The 19,225-nt window shown below is 27.8% G+C and overlaps 1 protein-coding gene across 2 annotated transcripts in view; it reads left to right on the top strand.

The window, feature by feature from the left end:
• The window catches only part of LOC100206706 (protein PF3D7_1417600), a 53,610-nt gene that overhangs the window by 26,687 nt on the left and 7,698 nt on the right, over positions 1 to 19,225 (top strand). For both annotated transcript variants that reach the window (XM_065800296.1, XM_065800295.1), the window contains 7 exons: positions 2,006 to 2,289; positions 2,374 to 2,397; positions 8,724 to 8,939; positions 10,421 to 10,730; positions 10,883 to 11,139; positions 11,217 to 11,245; positions 11,441 to 11,563. In XM_065800296.1, coding sequence (XP_065656368.1) covers positions 2,006 to 2,289; positions 2,374 to 2,397; positions 8,724 to 8,939; positions 10,421 to 10,730; positions 10,883 to 11,139; positions 11,217 to 11,245; positions 11,441 to 11,563 — 1,243 coding nt within the window. The remainder of the gene's footprint in view (positions 1 to 2,005; positions 2,290 to 2,373; positions 2,398 to 8,723; positions 8,940 to 10,420; positions 10,731 to 10,882; positions 11,140 to 11,216; positions 11,246 to 11,440; positions 11,564 to 19,225) is intronic.

Raw genomic sequence — 19,225 nt, 5'->3', positions numbered from 1 at the left:
TAATGGTTTGGGGATGTATGTCGGCAAAGGTGTTGGAAAGTTAGTATTTATTAAAGGATATATGGATAAACATTACTATAAACGTATTATTAAAGAAAGTGTTGAACAATCAGCACGTAATCTTGGTATTGGTGATGACTTCGTTTTTCTTCAAGATAACGATCCTAAACATAAGGCCAAAGATGTGATGGAATTTATGGAAAAAAAAAGGTTGGGACCTACAAAATCATCCACCTCAAAGCCCTGATTTGAATGTAATAGAACATTTATGGGATCAAATCGATAGACGAATAGATAGAACAGGTGTAAACAACATTGAACAAATAAAAGTCCAAATTGTAAAGACGTGGGAATCAATCGATCCGTCTATTACAAAAAAACTTGTTGAATCGATGCCAAGACGTCTTGCTGCTGTTGTAAAAGCTAAAGGACAAAATACACGATACTAAAATATAAGTTTAGTTCCCATAATATTTATCAAAGTGTACTATTTTGAAAGCGTACGATAACTTTTGTCACCTTCTTTTTGTTACTTTTCTTGCTTTTTCATCAAGATATTAAAATAAAATTTTTTTCTTGTTCTGTTTTTTCAATTTTTGTTTAAATAATTATAAATCAAATAGTTTTTATTCAGTTTTTAACTTGTTCCTTGCATTTCTTTTATTCTAAATTAAGAGTTAGTAATTTTTTTAAAGTGTACAATAACTTTTGTCACACAGTGTATATATATATATATATATATATATATATATATATATATATATATATATATATATATATATATTTATATATATATATATATATATATATATATATATATATATATATATATACATATATATATATATATATATATATATATATATATATATATATATATATATATATATATATATATATATATATATATATATATATATATATATATATTAAAAATTTTCTAATATATATATATATATATTAGAAAATTTTTAACTTTTTTCAGAAAAATCAATTGCTTCAAGCAGGAATATCTTTATTATACTTCAAAACTATTTTGAAAGTTGGAAGTCTTTTTAATTCCATCTTATTTTGATTTAATTTTCTTATATATAATTAACTATAAAACATAAAACATATACTAGAGTGAGTTATAATTAATGAATTTTTAAAATAAGTGTTAGTGTAAACATTTTCCCTCCTATTATTATACATAATGAGATGTAAATAATTTATTTTTTTGATTTTTATAATTTTATAAAAAGCCATATAAAGGTGAACTTATGTAAGCAAAAAAAATATATAAAAAAACATGGTTTTAAATGTTGCAACTTATTTGGGTTTAGATAAAAAGTTAACAATAAAAATTTCAGATATTTTTGTTTTTAAGTTAGAAAAAAACAAGTCATCTTTTTAGCTTGAAAACTTTTACTTTATGCAGAAAAAATAAATAAACCACTGGAATTTTTTAGTTTTATTTACGTTTACTTATTTTTAATGATGCATTTCTTTGTAATTCTACAAAAAATAGCGTTTTTAAAGTGGTTTATTATTTTCGCTATATATGTCGCTATTTTCTGTAACATCATTTTTTCGCTAATTTTTATAAAGTTTGTTTATGTTGATTTTTCATTTTCAATTTATTTAAAAAAAAAAATATAGCTAAAAGTCAACTTTTGCATTTTATATTTTTGAGTTAACTCTTATTTTCTTATAAACTATCTACTCCAGCTTGTAGCAATTTAATACCAAAAGTTGCTGGTACCTAATATACATACATACATACATACATACATACATACATACATACATACATACATACATACATACATACATACATACATACATACATACATACATACATACATATATGCATATATATATATATATATATATATATATATATATATATATATATATATATATATATATATATATATATATATATACATATATATATACATATATATATATATATATATATATATATATATATATATATATATATATTCGTTTAATTATTTAGAGCATGCAAGAGCTATGATTTAACCAAATATGAATTGCTGTCTGAACAAAAAGTGAAAAAAAATGATTTAAAAGATGTTTCATTAATTTCATCTGGTTCTTGTTTTACTCCTTTAAAATCAGATTCAAACATAGATAAAGTTGATACTATAACAAATCAATCTAATGTTTTTGTTGGTGCACCATCATTTGAATTAGTTGAGAATTCTTTAGATCGTGCAGAAAGTACACAATCTGATAGTGAGATTGTTGTTGTGAAATCTGGTGCTAATTTTCAAATGTCAAGTAATATTTGATTAAAAATTTAATTAAAATGTGTTTTTGCTTTTTTAATTAACATTTTTTCAATAATATTATTATAATTTACAGATTCTGGCTTTATGTCTAAACCAGGTTAGTGGATTGTGTATACAGTTTGTTTTTAATGTACTTATTTAGTTTATTTTTGAACATATTTTAAAATATTGTTATAAATATAATTTATAAAAATATAAGATAATAGAATAGTTAAGCAGGTATCATTTTTTATGCAGTCACGAACAAGTTGGTGTTTTTTTGAAAAATGCTTCTGTCTTGAAATTTTTAGCAAAGGTTCTCTTTGTTAATTCAATTCATGGAAAAATTATAAACTGTAATAGTTAATTAAAGTTTAATTTTTTTTTGATTAATTGAATAAACTTCTGTGCAAAAGTTTAGAAAAAAATGAGTTTTATAAATTTATTTCAAAAATCATTTAAAATGTCACTTTTTCAATAAGATAGTTTCAATAGGACAGTTAGTATTTGATGGCATATCCATTTCTTTTCAAAACAGCATTATAGCTAAGGCATCAAATCAACTAGATTTATAAAAAAATCCTTTGATTTTCAATCAAAGCAAATATATGGTCTTTGTTAGTTGTTTTTCTACCAACTAATTGTTGGTTTATGTACCCTCTATGGTGCGTAATAGGATTGAGATCTTTGAAGGCCATTCAAAAACTTTATTTTTTCGTGATTCAAAAAAATTCCTAATGGACCTGGCTTGATGCTTTAGATCATTTATAGTATCTTTTATGCAGTGAATAGGACTCACATTGTCATGACTAAAACATTCCCAAACCATATAATTACGGCCACCATTTTTAACAGTGGGTAATAGAATTATTGGATTGGTTTTGTCTCCTACTAAACGTCTGCGTACCTAATTTTGTCTCTACTGAATATTTCAATCAGTAGTGAAATAGAAACTTTGATTTGTCAGTGAAAAAAGACTTATATGCTTTTTTATTTTGGTCTAGACAATAAGTTTTTGATTTGGTTTTTTAGTAATCAAAGAACGATTGATCTAACGCTAACTAGACAATGCTTTGGATACTAATTGATTTTATGCTAAGCCATTTGTAGTTAATACAAAGAACACAAATAAAAATGATAAAATATAGTCAAATTATTAAGATTGAGATAATTTGATGGGGTGGTTTTTTGTTGTTGTTGTTGTTGTTGTTGTTGTTTGATTCAACTTGACTCTTAATGAAACTTATTAAGTAAACTTGAAATACACAAATACTTAAAATTTATCGAATTCGTTTACTAGTATTGCTGTTGTGGCATTTTTTTTAATTAATATTATTTGTATTACAATAGTCACATTTTTTAACCCTGTCACATGTAATATTAAGTTATATTACAGTACTTTACATTTTACAAGATTCTGTTGAATTAATTCAATATTCTGATTCTACAGTAAAAGGCAAATAAATGATGGTTTTAGAATATAAAGTTGGTTTAATTGATTTTGAGTAAACTAAATTAGAATTCAATTAGAGTAGAAATATTATTATTTATTATTTAGATATTAATAAATGTCAGTCCTGAGGATCAGATGGAATGTAAGTCTGTAGAATCTATTCGGTATAGGGTTGGAATCCGACCTCAAACCGCAATCATTGCAGCAATATGCAATAAATCAGACATGAATCTTGAAAATATTCATATTTTCTTAAGCTCTGTTCATCAAAAGAGTTTTAAGAAGATTGAAGATCTAAGTAAGAATTATTTGTAAAAAAAATATAAGCTAGGATAAATGAAGATTTCATAACATAAGTGATAAAGTTGTTTTGGTTATTAGAAGACCAGATAAGACGATATAAAATGGAAACTTTAAAGGGAAAAAGACTTCTTGTGCACTTCGACAGCAAAAAGATCAAAGAAGTCTAAGATAATTTGAATATTACTGTTACTATTGAAAAAATTTCTACAAGTGTTACTTCATCAGATATTGATGATACAAATGGTTTCTCTTTGGAGTAGTATAAACTGAAAGAGAGTTGACCGGGCAGATGTAATCTTAAATCTTCTAGAATATTACAAAATTGTTGATCAGATCTTCGCCATATGTTGTGACACCACTGCTTCTAACACTGGAGAACTTGTTGGCGCCATTACCATTCTCACAAATATTCTCAACATCCTTTTTCTCTGGTTTATCTGCAGGCAACACATGTTGGAGTTACACATTTCTTATTTTATGGAAATGCTTTGACTACAAAGACATTTAACAGGAAAGACTACAAGAAGCTCTGTAAACTTGTCTTTTATTTAATAGAAAATATACCAGGTTTTCATTTTTATCAACCTGTCATGAAGCCAGGTATTATAGTTATAATATATTTTCAACAATTTTTATTTTTAGTGGAGAGTACATTTTTAATAATGATAATTTATTTATAAAGTTCATGGCAGATGCTCGATACCTGCTGACCTTCAAGATGACTGAGTAGATAGCCCTTGTAATGAATGAAAAAGAGAAGAAGATGATAAAGACTGCAGCATTATTTGTTTGGACCCTGTTTTTTAAAAGTCTATATGACCAAAAAGTCAACTTCCAATGACTTAGCTGCTTTTAAGTCATCATTTGAAATAAGGGACTATTTTCCAAAACTAGGATAAGCCCTTCTTGTCGCTAACATCATCATTAGCTAGGCCAGTATAACAGTTAGTTATACTGGCCTAGCTAATGATGATGTTAGCGAGAAGGTTAAGAAAAAGATGTTGGAGATATCGATCATGTGTGATGTCCCCATGCAGTTTTATATTGGGAAACCAAAGTTACCGGTTATTACAAGGTCAACAGAGCTTACTGAACTGGTAGGTTACCAGAGCTGGATTCTGTTCAATGTAGTTGAGGTTCCTGTTGGAGAGGTAGAGAAATGGATCAAGGGAGGTGCCAGCAAGACATTTAGTTTATTTAAAAAAAATTTATAGTCGTTTGTATGTGTCAATGACTGTGCATTAAAAATTATCAGACTGATCCAAGATTTTGATGGAGGATACAGGTCGGAGACATAAAACAGAATCTCATGCTCGTTGCCAGAGACAGCAGAAGGAAATTAAAGAAGGGCTTGACAAATAAGCAACTTAAAAATGTTAAATTTTTAAACACGAAATATACATTTTAAAGAGAGTTCCTAAAATATGTGTTTTTTTCCTAAAAAAATTAATTTTTAAAAAAAATGAAGTTTAACATGCCTCTTTTAAACGAACAAAAATGCTTTTTTAGTTTTTTTTTAGCCTATTTGGACCATAGAGAATGAGAAAATTTTTTTTTTTTTTTTTTGTACACCCTAATACACATAGTGGCATATTTAGATGTTTGTTTCACAGACAAATAGTTCTTATAAATTTAAGTTAATTAAGAATTAAAGTCTCCTTGTTCTCTAAAAAAATAGTTTTATTATGCTTTTTATTTCCTGATCCACTACTGCTATAGTTTTAAATATTTCATTATTTTTATATGACGTTGTTAGACCCATTCTTTAATTCGTATGACGTTGTTAGACCCATTCTTTATTTCGTATGATGTTGTTAGACCCATTCTTTATTTATATGACGTTGTTAGACCCATTCTTTATTTATATGACGTTGTTAGACCCATTCTTTATTTATATGACGTTGTTAGACCCATTCTTTATTTTGTATGACGTTGTTAGACTCATTCTTTATTTCGTATGATGTTGTTAGACCCATTCTATATTTATATGACGTTGTTAGACCCATTCTTTATTTATATGACATTGTTAGACCCATTCTTTATTTTGTATGACGTTGTTAGACCCATTCTTTATTTTGTATGACGTTGTTAGACCCATTCTTTATTTTGTATGACATTGTTAGACCCATTCTTTATTTTGTATGACGTTGTTAGACCCATTCTTTATTTTGTATGACGTTGTTAGACCCATTCTTTATTTTGTATGACGTTGTTAGACCCATTCTTTATTTATATGACATTGTTAGACCCATTCTTTATTTTGTATGACGTTGTTAGACCCATTCTTTATTTTGTATGACGTTGTTAGACCCATTCTTTATTTATATGACGTTGTTAGACCCATTCTTTATTTTGTATGACGTTGTTAGACCCATTCTTTATTTTGTATGACATTGTTAGACCCATTCTTTATTTTGTATGACGTTGTTAGACCCATTCTTTATTTTGTATGACGTTGTTAGACCCATTCTTTTATTTGTATGACGTTGTTAGACCCATTCTTTATTTATATGACATTGTTAGACCCATTCTTTATTTTGTATGACGTTGTTAGACCCATTCTTTATTTTGTATGACGTTGTTAGACCCATTCTTTATTTATATGACATTGTTAGACCCATTCTTTATTTATATGACATTGTTAGACCCATTCTTTATTTATGTGACATTGTTAGACCCATTCTTTATTTCGTATGACGTTGTTAGACCCATTCTTTATTTTGTATGACATTGTTAGACCCATTCTTTATTTTGTATGATGTTGTTAGACCCATTCTTTATTTTGTATGACGTTGTTAGACCCATTCTTTATTTTGTATGACGTTGTTAGACCCATTCTTTATTTATATGACATTGTTAGACCCATTCTTTATTTTGTATGACGTTGTTAGACCCATTCTTTATTTTGTATGACGTTGTTAGACCCATTCTTTATTTATATGACGTTGTTAGACCCATTCTTTATTTTGTATGACGTTGTTAGACCCATTCTTTATTTTGTATGACATTGTTAGACCCATTCTTTATTTTGTATGACGTTGTTAGACCCATTCTTTATTTTGTATGACGTTGTTAGACCCATTCTTTATTTTGTATGACGTTGTTAGACCCATTCTTTATTTATATGACATTGTTAGACCCATTCTTTATTTTGTATGACGTTGTTAGACCCATTCTTTATTTTGTATGACGTTGTTAGACCCATTCTTTATTTATATGACGTTGTTAGACCCATTCTTTATTTTGTATGACGTTGTTAGACCCATTCTTTATTTTGTATGACATTGTTAGACCCATTCTTTATTTTGTATGACGTTGTTAGACCCATTCTTTATTTTGTATGACGTTGTTAGACCCATTCTTTATTTTGTATGACGTTGTTAGACCCATTCTTTATTTATATGACATTGTTAGACCCATTCTTTATTTTGTATGACGTTGTTAGACCCATTCTTTATTTTGTATGACGTTGTTAGACCCATTCTTTATTTATATGACATTGTTAGACCCATTCTTTATTTATATGACGTTGTTAGACCCATTCTTTATTTTGTATGACGTTGTTAGACCCATTCTTTATTTTGTATGACATTGTTAGACCCATTCTTTATTTTGTATGACGTTGTTAGACCCATTCTTTATTTTGTATGACGTTGTTAGACCCATTCTTTATTTTGTATGACGTTGTTAGACCCATTCTTTATTTATATGACATTGTTAGACCCATTCTTTATTTTGTATGACGTTGTTAGACCCATTCTTTATTTTGTATGACGTTGTTAGACCCATTCTTTATTTATATGACGTTGTTAGACCCATTCTTTATTTTGTATGACGTTGTTAGACCCATTCTTTATTTATATGACGTTGTTAGACCCATTCTTTATTTATATGACATTGTTAGACCCATTCTTTATTTTGTATGACGTTGTTAGACCCATTCTTTATTTTGTATGACGTTGTTAGACCCATTCTTTATTTTGTATGACGTTGTTAGACCCATTCTTTATTTTGTATGACGTTGTTAGACCCATTCTTTATTTTGTATGACATTGTTAGACCCATTCTTTATTTTGTATGACGTTGTTAGACCCATTCTTTATTTTGTATGACGTTGTTAGACCCATTCTTTATTTTGTATGACGTTGTTAGACCCATTCTTTATTTTGTATGACGTTGTTAGACCCATTCTTTATTTTGTATGACGTTGTTAGACCCATTCTTTATTTTGTATGACATTGTTAGACCCATTCTTTATTTTGTATGACGTTGTTAGACCCATTCTTTATTTTGTATGACGTTGTTAGACCCATTCTTTATTTTGTATGACGTTGTTAGACCCATTCTTTATTTTGTATGACATTGTTAGACCCATTCTTTATTTTGTATGACGTTGTTAGACCCATTCTTTATTTTGTATGACGTTGTTAGACCCATTCTTTATTTTGTATGACGTTGTTAGACCCATTCTTTATTTATATGACGTTGTTAGACCCATTCTTTATTTTGTATGACGTTGTTAGACCCATTCTTTATTTTGTATGACGTTGTTAGACCCATTCTTTATTTTGTATGACGTTGTTAGACCCATTCTTTATTTTGTATGACGTTGTTAGACCCATTCTTTATTTTGTATGGGCAAGTTTAGAGCAATAAGCAGCTATTAATTTTTTTTTTTCATAATTTAGATTTGGTTGGTTGCACAAATGAATGTCCTAATTCTTTGAGTAAATATTCCAGTGAGTATAGCATGTCAAATAATGAGTATCCCAATGACTACTCCATGACAGATGATTTCATTGTTGTATCAAAGTTTTTTGATTTGAATGTTCCAATAGATGGTTATCAATACTCATCTTTAGTAAATCCTGCTCTAAATCCTATATTACCTAATGGAAAAAAAGGTACTTTTTAATGATTTAGTTGATGAATGTAATTTATTTATATAATTAATTTATTTATCTTATCTCAAAAAAAAATGTTTAAATAAAAAATATACCATAATATTAAAAATTGCATTAAAATTAGTTTCCTGTTAAAGTATTTTGATTTTTTTTTTTTAAATCTATTTTGTTAATTATTTGTATATTTACATTCTAAATTCATTCAAGTATAGTTTTCATCAAAATACCATCAATAAATTTGATTATCAAATTAGATTTCCTTTCACCACAGTGTTCTTAATTGTTACAAAACACGATTTGATTAGAAATGTCGTTATTGTGGTTGGCATAGGGTTTTTGTCCTATACAAAATTGTACAAGTATTGCTTGGTAAAGAAAAACACATTTGTTTCAGCAATTTATATGAAATAGCATTTCAATGGTTTTTTTTACTATTGAATAAAATATTTTTGAATGTGATTAGCTTTGAGTGTATATGTACTTATGTCCCTGTTACTTCATAATTTTCTAAGTTTCTTTTATAATTTTTTTCTTAATGTAATCTCTCTTTTTTTAATTTTGTTCTTAATTTTATATATTTACTTTATTTATTCTTATTCAGTGTAGTTAAGACAATTTACAAATTATTTGAATTCTTTTATATGAAATTAGCATGATTTTATCAGCGTAGTATATTTGAACAAGAGCTTTAGGTGTTATAATTTTTTTCGATTCAGGTTTTTTTAATATTTAAAGAAATTTTTCTTTTTTTATATATAATTTTCAAAACCTATTTACTACCCCTAATAGTGAATCTAAAAAACACCATTTTGGAATCTTTTGATCAATTTCGCTTATGCCTTAACCCATTATAGATCCTAGTTCTAATTAGATCTGACGTATATTAACTATATATAGTTGTCAAAATACAATATATCTATCAACTTTCCCAAAAAATACTAGAATTCTGAACAAGAAAGAGCTTATAATTATGGAAACTTGCCAATAAACGATTAGAACAGATCATATTTTTAAACTATAATGTTCATTTCACCTAAAAAATATATTTATTTAAAATCTTATTCAAATTTGGACGAATGATTGTGATTTTAAGAAAATTAAAAAAAAAAAAAAGAATATTTGGTCTGGGTTTTTTTGCTACAAACATTTATATTTTATGATACTGCAAAGTTTATCATTTTAATTTTTTTCGTCTTTTTATAATTCACAGATCTGATCATTTAACGGAAATATGTTGTAGTCAACAAAATATACAGATGCTATAACATTTTAAAATTGCCTTAACTACACTAAGTAGACAAAAAAAAAAATTTTTAAAAAAAGAAAGAAGCTATTTGAGTTAACAAAGAACAGGCAACAAACAACTTTTGCGAATTCCACACATAACTGTAATGTAGTTTAATTGTAATATTTTTTTGTTTTTGTGGTTGTAATTATCTAATTTTTTGTTTGCATATTTTTTTTATTTTTTCAAAATAAAGATAAAACTGAAGAAAGACTAGAGTATCCAGATTTAGGGCAATCCAAAAGTTCTCAACAGACATTAATAAGTGAACCCAGCTCAGAAAAACTTGATCATGCATCATATATTAATCTAAATGTTGATCTTGTATCCAATATTAATCCAGGTGTTGATCTTGTATCCAATATTGATCTTAATACTTGCAATGCTCCAACAACAATTTCTGATGTTACCTTACCAGCTCAAGTAGTTGATAAACCTGTGAAGGACTTTAATCCCACTGATCAGGCTCCAGTTGATCTTGTAGCAAATGTTCCTTCGATCTCAAGGTTTGTTAAATTATTTGAACGTTTTTTTTTATTTTCGCTTCAAGTTTTTATCACTAAAATTTATTTCATCATCAAAGTTTCAAATTCTTTTGTTTTTTTGTTTTTAATATCATTACCCATAAATTTTCAAAAATTTTCACTTTTCATTATAGTCAACCTCCTGATATAACTATACCTGGTTCATCGCTTAGTACTGAAAAGTATTTTGAAACAAGTCCTGTATGTCATAATGCTGTTACATCACAACCTGATAACTCACAGTTAATAACTCCAATTGTTACTCAACCATCTGTAGATTGTAGGAGGAAAGTTAACCAGCCACCTTTAGAAAAAGATCCTATTCGATTGTTGGATCAAGCTTGTGCATTCAAAGAAAGCGCCAAGTTGTTATTTGATTCAAATCAATCAGGTGAGGTTGTTTTTTTTTTATATACTTTTTTAATCAGTGTAAATAAATTATTAAATTGTTTTTAATTATTACTTTAGTTTCTAAGGACAACAAAAGTACTTATGAGGTAATCATTACTTTAAAGTTTATTGATTTTTGAATGGTTAATACTAATAATGCATAGCTGAATGTACTATTCCCCTGAGTCATAAATGCACTAATCATATAAATATATTTTAGTTTATTTAACAATGCACAAGAATGAGATACACTAAAAATGTATAATAAAATTGAGCTGAAATGATATATCTATTTTATCTAGACAAATTTCAAAGATGGAAGCAATCCAATATCTAAAACCGGATTTTCAGCATCTAATTTTGTATTTCCGGAGTCAGAATGCCCCATAAAATACAGTTCTTGTTCTCAAAATGCAGTTATTCCAGTAAGTTATTTTATTTTAAGCCTATATATACATAGGGGGGGGGGGTATAGAAATCTTTTGGGTTGCAATTATTTTGCTTGCCCCCCTTTCCTAAATTTTTCAGTTAGAAGAAGCGTAGAAGTAGGCTAAAACTGCTAACCATAGTCAGTAGCAACACTTTGCAAATGCACTAGTTTATTTTACAGGACACTTTGCTTTTTTTCTCATAGAATGCACTAGAACAGCATTCCGGCACCTTTTTTTTTTTTTTTTACATATAAACATTTTTTTCCCTGTTCAAAAAAAGTTGTATTTTAATTTGAAAATAAAAATGTTAGTTGTAAAAATCAAATAAAACATTTTTTGCAGATTTGAAAACATTATAGTGCTGTGATTTAGTATCTATTGTATCTTAGCCATTTGTAAAAACTAAATTTGCTTGAGAAGAATTTACTTTAGCTTATTTTCTTAATAGTTTTGGTTTTGATCACAAAGAATCTGCAGGACATCAAGCTGCATTAAACATGTAAGAAGAAGCTAAAAAAGAGACTCAAACAATATTTTAAAGTCTTAAACGCGCAATAAAATTGTAACAGCAAACATTTTTCGAACTGCATATAAAGTTGCAAAAGGAAATAGTTCCTTTTAATAACTTTGAAAAGGAATAATTGATCTTAACGAAGTTGAAATGGGTTGTATTCTTTCTACAAACCAATGCATTAACATGATCAATCATATAGATAACGAAATGAGGGAAAAATTATCACATAAATCCAAAGAGTAAGATTTTGTAAAATCAAAGAGTAAGATTTGTTAATGGTTAATAAGTCAACCACTTCAAGCTAAAAATAAACACTTGTAGTGTATATTCGGTGCTGTGTAAAGGGCAGTGGAATGAATTCACCAATCAATTTATTTTTGGATTTAATGGAACTTGAAATCGTTACCGCTAAAGGATTATTTTATACTTTACTTGAATGTCTTCGTTCTTATTGGATGACGGAAGAATATTTGAAGAATTATTTAGTTTCCGTAGCATGTGATGGCGCACCAGTGATAATAGAAATCAAAAGTGGCGTTTTCATGTTAATCAATGTTTTTTTTTTTTTTTTAATGGTTTGGCATGGTGCTAATTATAGACTGGAATTATCAGTAGGTAATACTATTAGGGATATTTCAAGTATTAATAAATTCAAATCATTTATTGATAAGCTTTACTTCGTGTATCATGCTTTTCCCCCAAAATAACAGAGAGTTACAATCATGAGCATAGTTACTTAATATTCAGCTGCTAAAAATTGGTCGCACTTTAAATACTAGATGGGTGTCATCTAGTTTCCATTCAGTTTTTGCGGTATTAAATCATTTTGAAGAAGCGATGGTTGGTTATACAAAGAACATAAATAAAAAATCCACTTATGAAGATTTAAAAAAGAAAATTACATCTACTAATATTCTAATGGATCTAAAATTGATGTTTGATGTTAAGAATCTAAGAATTGTGGGAATTTATTTTGGACCTCTAAGACCGCAACATTGATCTGTACAAAGCAAATCAAAAAACTAAAGGACTTGTACAAGTATTCAAACAAAGTAGAAAAAATGGTGGTCTCTATTACAAATTAGCTTCAGTGTACAGAATCTCCGTTTTTATATAGTTTTACTTCATACCAAAAGTTCTAAAAATGATTCGGCTATTGATTTGAACGCCTTTTACAGAAACCTTTATACATAAAAAAGACTCAATTGGGAAAAGTTGCTTGATGACAAAGATGTTGAGTTAGCTCAATGGACTTGCATCTTAGACCAATAACAATGGCCAGAAAAAATTAACACTCAGGTGAAACTTGGAGAAACAGAAATAAAAAATCTGTCAATAAGACTACAATTAAATCAAAGAGAAATGATTCATGGATTCTGTGAATACCTTGTAGAAAAAATATATACTAAAAATTAGTTTATTTAGTACGCGCTCTTCATACTGTCCCTATTTCCTTAAGTGAATGGGACCGAGGGTTTTTACAGATGAACCTGATCATCACACCAACAAGGGCTTCAATAATAACTAAAATAGTTTCAACGTTGCTATTCATCAAATTAGTGGGACCACGGCTAACAAACTTCTATCTTTCAAAGTACGTCGATTAGTGGCTATTTAGTGGAAGGCATCGAACTTTAGACAAGGTGCCAGGAAAGGAGACGATGATTTGTCCAAAGAAAATTAGATAAAACTCTGGGAGTTGTTATAGAAGTTTATGGTTTTGTATAGTTTGTATCTTATATACATGCCATACATGACTCAAAAGCTTATATCAGAAAACGGCTTCTTTTATTTGTTCCTGCTTTATTGGGTATGATGTGTGGGGGATCCTACCAACGACTATACATATGTATAAATTTTATTTACAAATTTAATTGCTAATTTTTGCTTCATTTTTGACTTATAAAGAAAAATACAGGTGAATTCCAACACCTTTTTCTCTAGAAAAAAAAGCGCTATATATACATACATATACATATATATATATATATATATATATATATATATATATATATATATATATATATATATATATATATATATATATATATATATATGTATATATATATATATATATATATATATATATATATATATATATATATATATATATATATATATATATATGTATATATATATATATATATATATATATATATATATATATATATATATATATATACACATATATATATATATATATGTCAGGCCTTGTTACGAGATTTCGCTGCGTAGCAAAAAAGCGTAGCGCATTTCTAAGTAACTCAACTCAGCAAATATATTTTGCATCGTTAGAAGTTATATTGCGTCACTAGCGTCTTTTCAAGTACCGCATTGTAATTAAAGTTATTTTATTAATGCGTTAAAAATAATACAAACAGTTTGTTTTTTTCTCACTATAATAAAAGTTACAAATAAAATCTAAGTTCTTATAAAAAAAAAAATTTTTTTATTTTTTTCAAATATGAACTAAATTTTATTTTGAAAAAAATATTTTTTTCATGAAACGTAAAATATTTGTTTATTTTCTTATGATTTTATATTTGGTTTTTGGTTATTTTATTAACTGTTAATACATTTTTTCTTATTTAATTTGTGAACTCTTTTTAATAATGTTTTTACACAATAAAGTTTTTTTTTGTTATTTATCAGTTACCGATAACATGTTCGTGATCATAATTTATTTTCATAAATTAAATGAACGTCATCAAAACTTTACGTTATTGAATTAACAATAAACAAAATATCTTATTAATAAAATATTTACATCAAAATAAATCGTGCATTTTTTAAACTTATTATGACTAAAAATAATTTTTATATTTAAAAGGAATTTATATATTTAACTCCTTAAGATAAAACTTAAAACACTTTTTTTTTAAACTAATTTTTAATAACAAAAAAAATTATGAAACAAACTGTTTCTTTAACAAAAAAATCTATTATTTTACAATTGCGGTTAAATGCTTTTACTTACGACTTTATTTCTTCTGAATAAACGTCACGTTAACGGTAATCAAAAAATAATTTAAATATTCTAAAAGAAATAAGTTTTTGCGTAGCGCAAAACTGCTGAACGCGTAGGCAAATCGCCTTTTCGCAAGCAAAATGCGAGCTGCGTAGCGCTTCTTAACAAGGCCTGATATATATATATATATTAGGGTGGGTCGTACTTTTAAAATTTTGGATATGGGAGCGCGCGCAACATTTTTTTTATGTATTAGGGTATTAGAAGAGACGTGAATAATTTTTTTTTTCTTAAAAAGTTTATCTAGTGTGGGCGCAGGGCGTTTGAAAAATGTCAGTTTTACGAAAATCTTATCATATTGGCATTTTTCGGCCTTTTTTATATTAGGCAAAGGAAAGGCAATTATTAAAAAACAATCAGACATAATATAGACATAAAAAAATATATATATATTCGGTGCTACTTTTTTAATGCTATACAAACACGATAGACGTAAGAAAAGGTTGCTACCATTATGGATTTTACAAAAAAGTTCTACTCATTAATTTTAAAAATGAGAGCGTGCGTGATATTATTTTTATGTATTAGGATATTAGGAAAGACGTGAATAATTTTTTTTTCCTAAAAAGTTCATCTATTGTGGGCGCAGGGCATTTAAAAAACGATAGTTTTACTAAAAATGCATCAAATTAGCACTTTTCTGTCCTTTTATTTAAGCCTATGGCGATGCAATCATCAAAAAACAACCAGGTATAATATAGACATTAAAATAAAACATAATTTGGGGTGCTACTCTTCATAAAGTCATAAATAAAATATATAAAATGTCATCTAAAAGATACAATATATTTAAAGTTCAACTTATTTACTGTGATCATAAATAATCAAAGCAAAACATCAAAAAATTAATATTGCTTAAATTAATTTAAATAGATCTTTTTTTGATTGGTTCAAGGGCATGATTTCTCTATGTGCTAATGTTGCTCTTATAAACCCATCTCTTCTATCTTTTCCAAATACCGATTGAGAAGCTCGTGTGACTTCTTGGACACATCGTTCAATAGCTTGCCTATGAACAGGAAAACAAGGTACATACATCGGAATATCATTGTATTTTAAAAGTTCATCCTTTGACAATAAACATGTAAGTAAAGGTTCGTGTGCATCCAAGCTCCAATCAATTAGATCAAAAAGTGATTCAGCATTTTCATTATGTATATGATGTTTTCTACTTCTTACACTAGTGTTTCCGTATTTTAAATCTCCTCTTAATTTTAAAATTGTTTCAACTGCAAATTGTCTTTCTGTTTTTTCTAGACTACATAACAACGTTTGAAGAACATTTTCACTATGACCATTCCATGAAGAAGATAAAACGTAGGGCATTACAATGTCTTTAACTTTAAGTCTTTGATGACAAAGAAGTTTTAACTGCTTGAGTATATGATTAGGCCCTTCAGTCCACTTCCACTTTACTTTGATTTCAAACCAAAGTGGCGCATAAACACCAACAATAAACTCCACCAGAAGTTGCAGATTATATGTTTCTTCAACTGAAAGTACGATTTCGGAGCACCAAAGTAAACATATTCTATTTGCAAAATTCAACCACCTTGCATGCGAATGTGGACCAATTTCTTTACTTTTAAGATTTTCCGGAAAAACCCCAGCGTTAATTGCATGGGTAATTTTATAAAGATACTTTTGATCATCTGATAGCGACTTTACAACTTCAGAGTCAAGTTCTATTATTGCATTAGGAAATTCAATTTTTACTATGCTATCTTTGACTTTGAAGCTAGTTGCCTTACCTATAACTTTTCCAATAGAACCAGAAAAATTATTTTTAGACGTAGTATTTCCATCAAGCTGAATCATTAGATGTCTGAGAGGTAGTTCATTTGTATGAAGAGCACAAATTATCCACATTAATTTTTTATCCAATTTATGTTCAAGGAAATGGATAACACCTCCTTTCCAACCAGTGTTTAAATTTGTTGAGTCTGCACCAATGGCAACTAAATAGTCTCCGACATCATGATTCACAATCAGTTCGTAAATATTATCAGCTATTTGCTCAGCTGCAGTCTCTACTCTTTCTTCAGAATTGTTAGTGAAATGAAATTGGTATTTTCCTCCAGGTTCAGAACAAACTGAATAATGTTCTTCTTTTTTTTCCGATGGGTGTAATTTTCCATCTTCTTCTTCTCTCATGTACTTAGTCAAATCTTTTCGTCCATCAAAAAATATACATTGAATATTATCATTCATCGCTACTTTTTCAGCTCTACCTCGGATTTCATTCATGAACTTAGTCTTACTTCGTTTTATTTTGTTGTGATCAACGAAAATATCAGTATTTTTCTTTAAAAAATTTGCATCTTTTGCAGAAGCTAAAGTAGTAGTAGCTATGGCTGCTGCAGCTCTGTTAGATACCCCATACCTAATAGCTGCTTGAGAAACCCTGGTAATATCTAAGTAATTTTTTTTCAAACTGAAGTCAACTTTTTCTGTATTATCTGCATTTTTGTTGCCAATGTCCGAATCGTCTGTTGTTTGAAATTCTACTGCTAAAGGAGAAAATAAATTATGTTAAACAATTTTAATGAAAAAAATTTATAATCAATTTATACTCAACTTTTTAATTCACAGTTTAAACAAAAATTGACAAAAATATTTTTAGTATTTTAGCATTTACTTGCATCCTCACTAAGTGTTCCAGGTATTTTAGAGTCTGATTCTTTTCTACCTAAATATCTTGTTAACCGATGTGTCTCTGGTGTATCAACTAATCCTATTAGTAAAGAACTTTTGTTACCAATTTTATTTCTTTGAGCTTGTAGGAAAAATAGTTCTTGCAAAGGTATCTTTGCTACTTTTGGACATATGCAAGTTACATGAGCTTTAAAAAGACAACCATTGCATCCATTTTCATTACAGCTAAAGATGTTGCACTTACATATCGTCAAGTCAAATAACTTATCAAGCTTGTCCGTATACATATTTCTTTTTTTTGTAGTTCTCAGTTTTCTAATGTCTTTTGCAATCTTCCATTCAAGGACAAGTTTATCGACTGCGTATTTTTTTGAGACCAACGGGATTGTAGAATTTGCTGACATCCAAATACTTTTTATTTTAATAAATATGTGTATACACATACATCTTGTATTCAAATGTGTAACTGATCTATCACGCAACAAAATTCCATACCGTAAACTATCTCTCAGCGTAGGCAGCTCTGATAAACAAAGTTCGAGTCCATTACCCAATAGCTCATGCAATTTAGGGCATTTTAACATTGTTTGAGCTCAAGTAGATTTAGCCATTTATAGCAATGAAATTGATGTTATGTTTGTTAAGAAATATTGGTACTTTTTGTAGTAGGTAAAAAAACGACCTTTATAAATATGTTATAAATTTGTTAATTACATTTTTATTACAATATTTAGGATGCCAAAGTGATCATAAATAAATAAAACTCGTTTAAACCGCAAATCGTCAGGAAACTATTATCTTAGTAATTATCCTACAAATAAGCTATTGGAACTTTATAAAAATAAAAAATCCTACACCATTTCCTGTATTTAAATAATTTTAATGGTTTTTAATAATAATGGAAGGGAGGATATAAGTACAAAGCCCACAAAGTTTGATGACTATGTTTCATGATTCACCTCATTTTATACTAGTAGCATTACGCACATTAAAAATAACAACAACAAGTTTTGTATACCAATTTTTTTTAAAGTTTTTCGTAAAACTGTCGTTTTTTAAACGCCCTGCGCCTACAATAAATGAACTTTTTAGGAAAAAAAAAATTATTCACGTCTTTTCTAATATCGTAACACATAAAAAAAACTTTACGCGCGCTCCCATTTCTAAAATTTATAAGTAGATATTTTTTGTAAAATCCATAATGGTAGCCAACTTTTCTTACGTCTATCGTGTTTGTATACCATTAAGAAAAGTAGCACCGAATATATATATAATTTTTTATGTCTATATCATGTCTTATTGTTTTTTAATAATTGCCTTTCCTTTGGCTAATATAAAAAAGGCCGAAAAATGCCAATATAATAAGATTTTTGTAAAACTGACATTTTTCAAACGCCCTGCGCCCACACTAGATGAACTTTTTAAGAAAAAAAAAATTATTCACGTCTCTTCTAATACC

Source organism: Hydra vulgaris, chromosome 06 (assembly GCF_038396675.1).
Source record: "Hydra vulgaris chromosome 06, alternate assembly HydraT2T_AEP".
Taxonomy (NCBI): domain Eukaryota; kingdom Metazoa; phylum Cnidaria; class Hydrozoa; order Anthoathecata; family Hydridae; genus Hydra; species Hydra vulgaris.
This window is presented reverse-complemented; position numbering and strand designations above follow the sequence as displayed.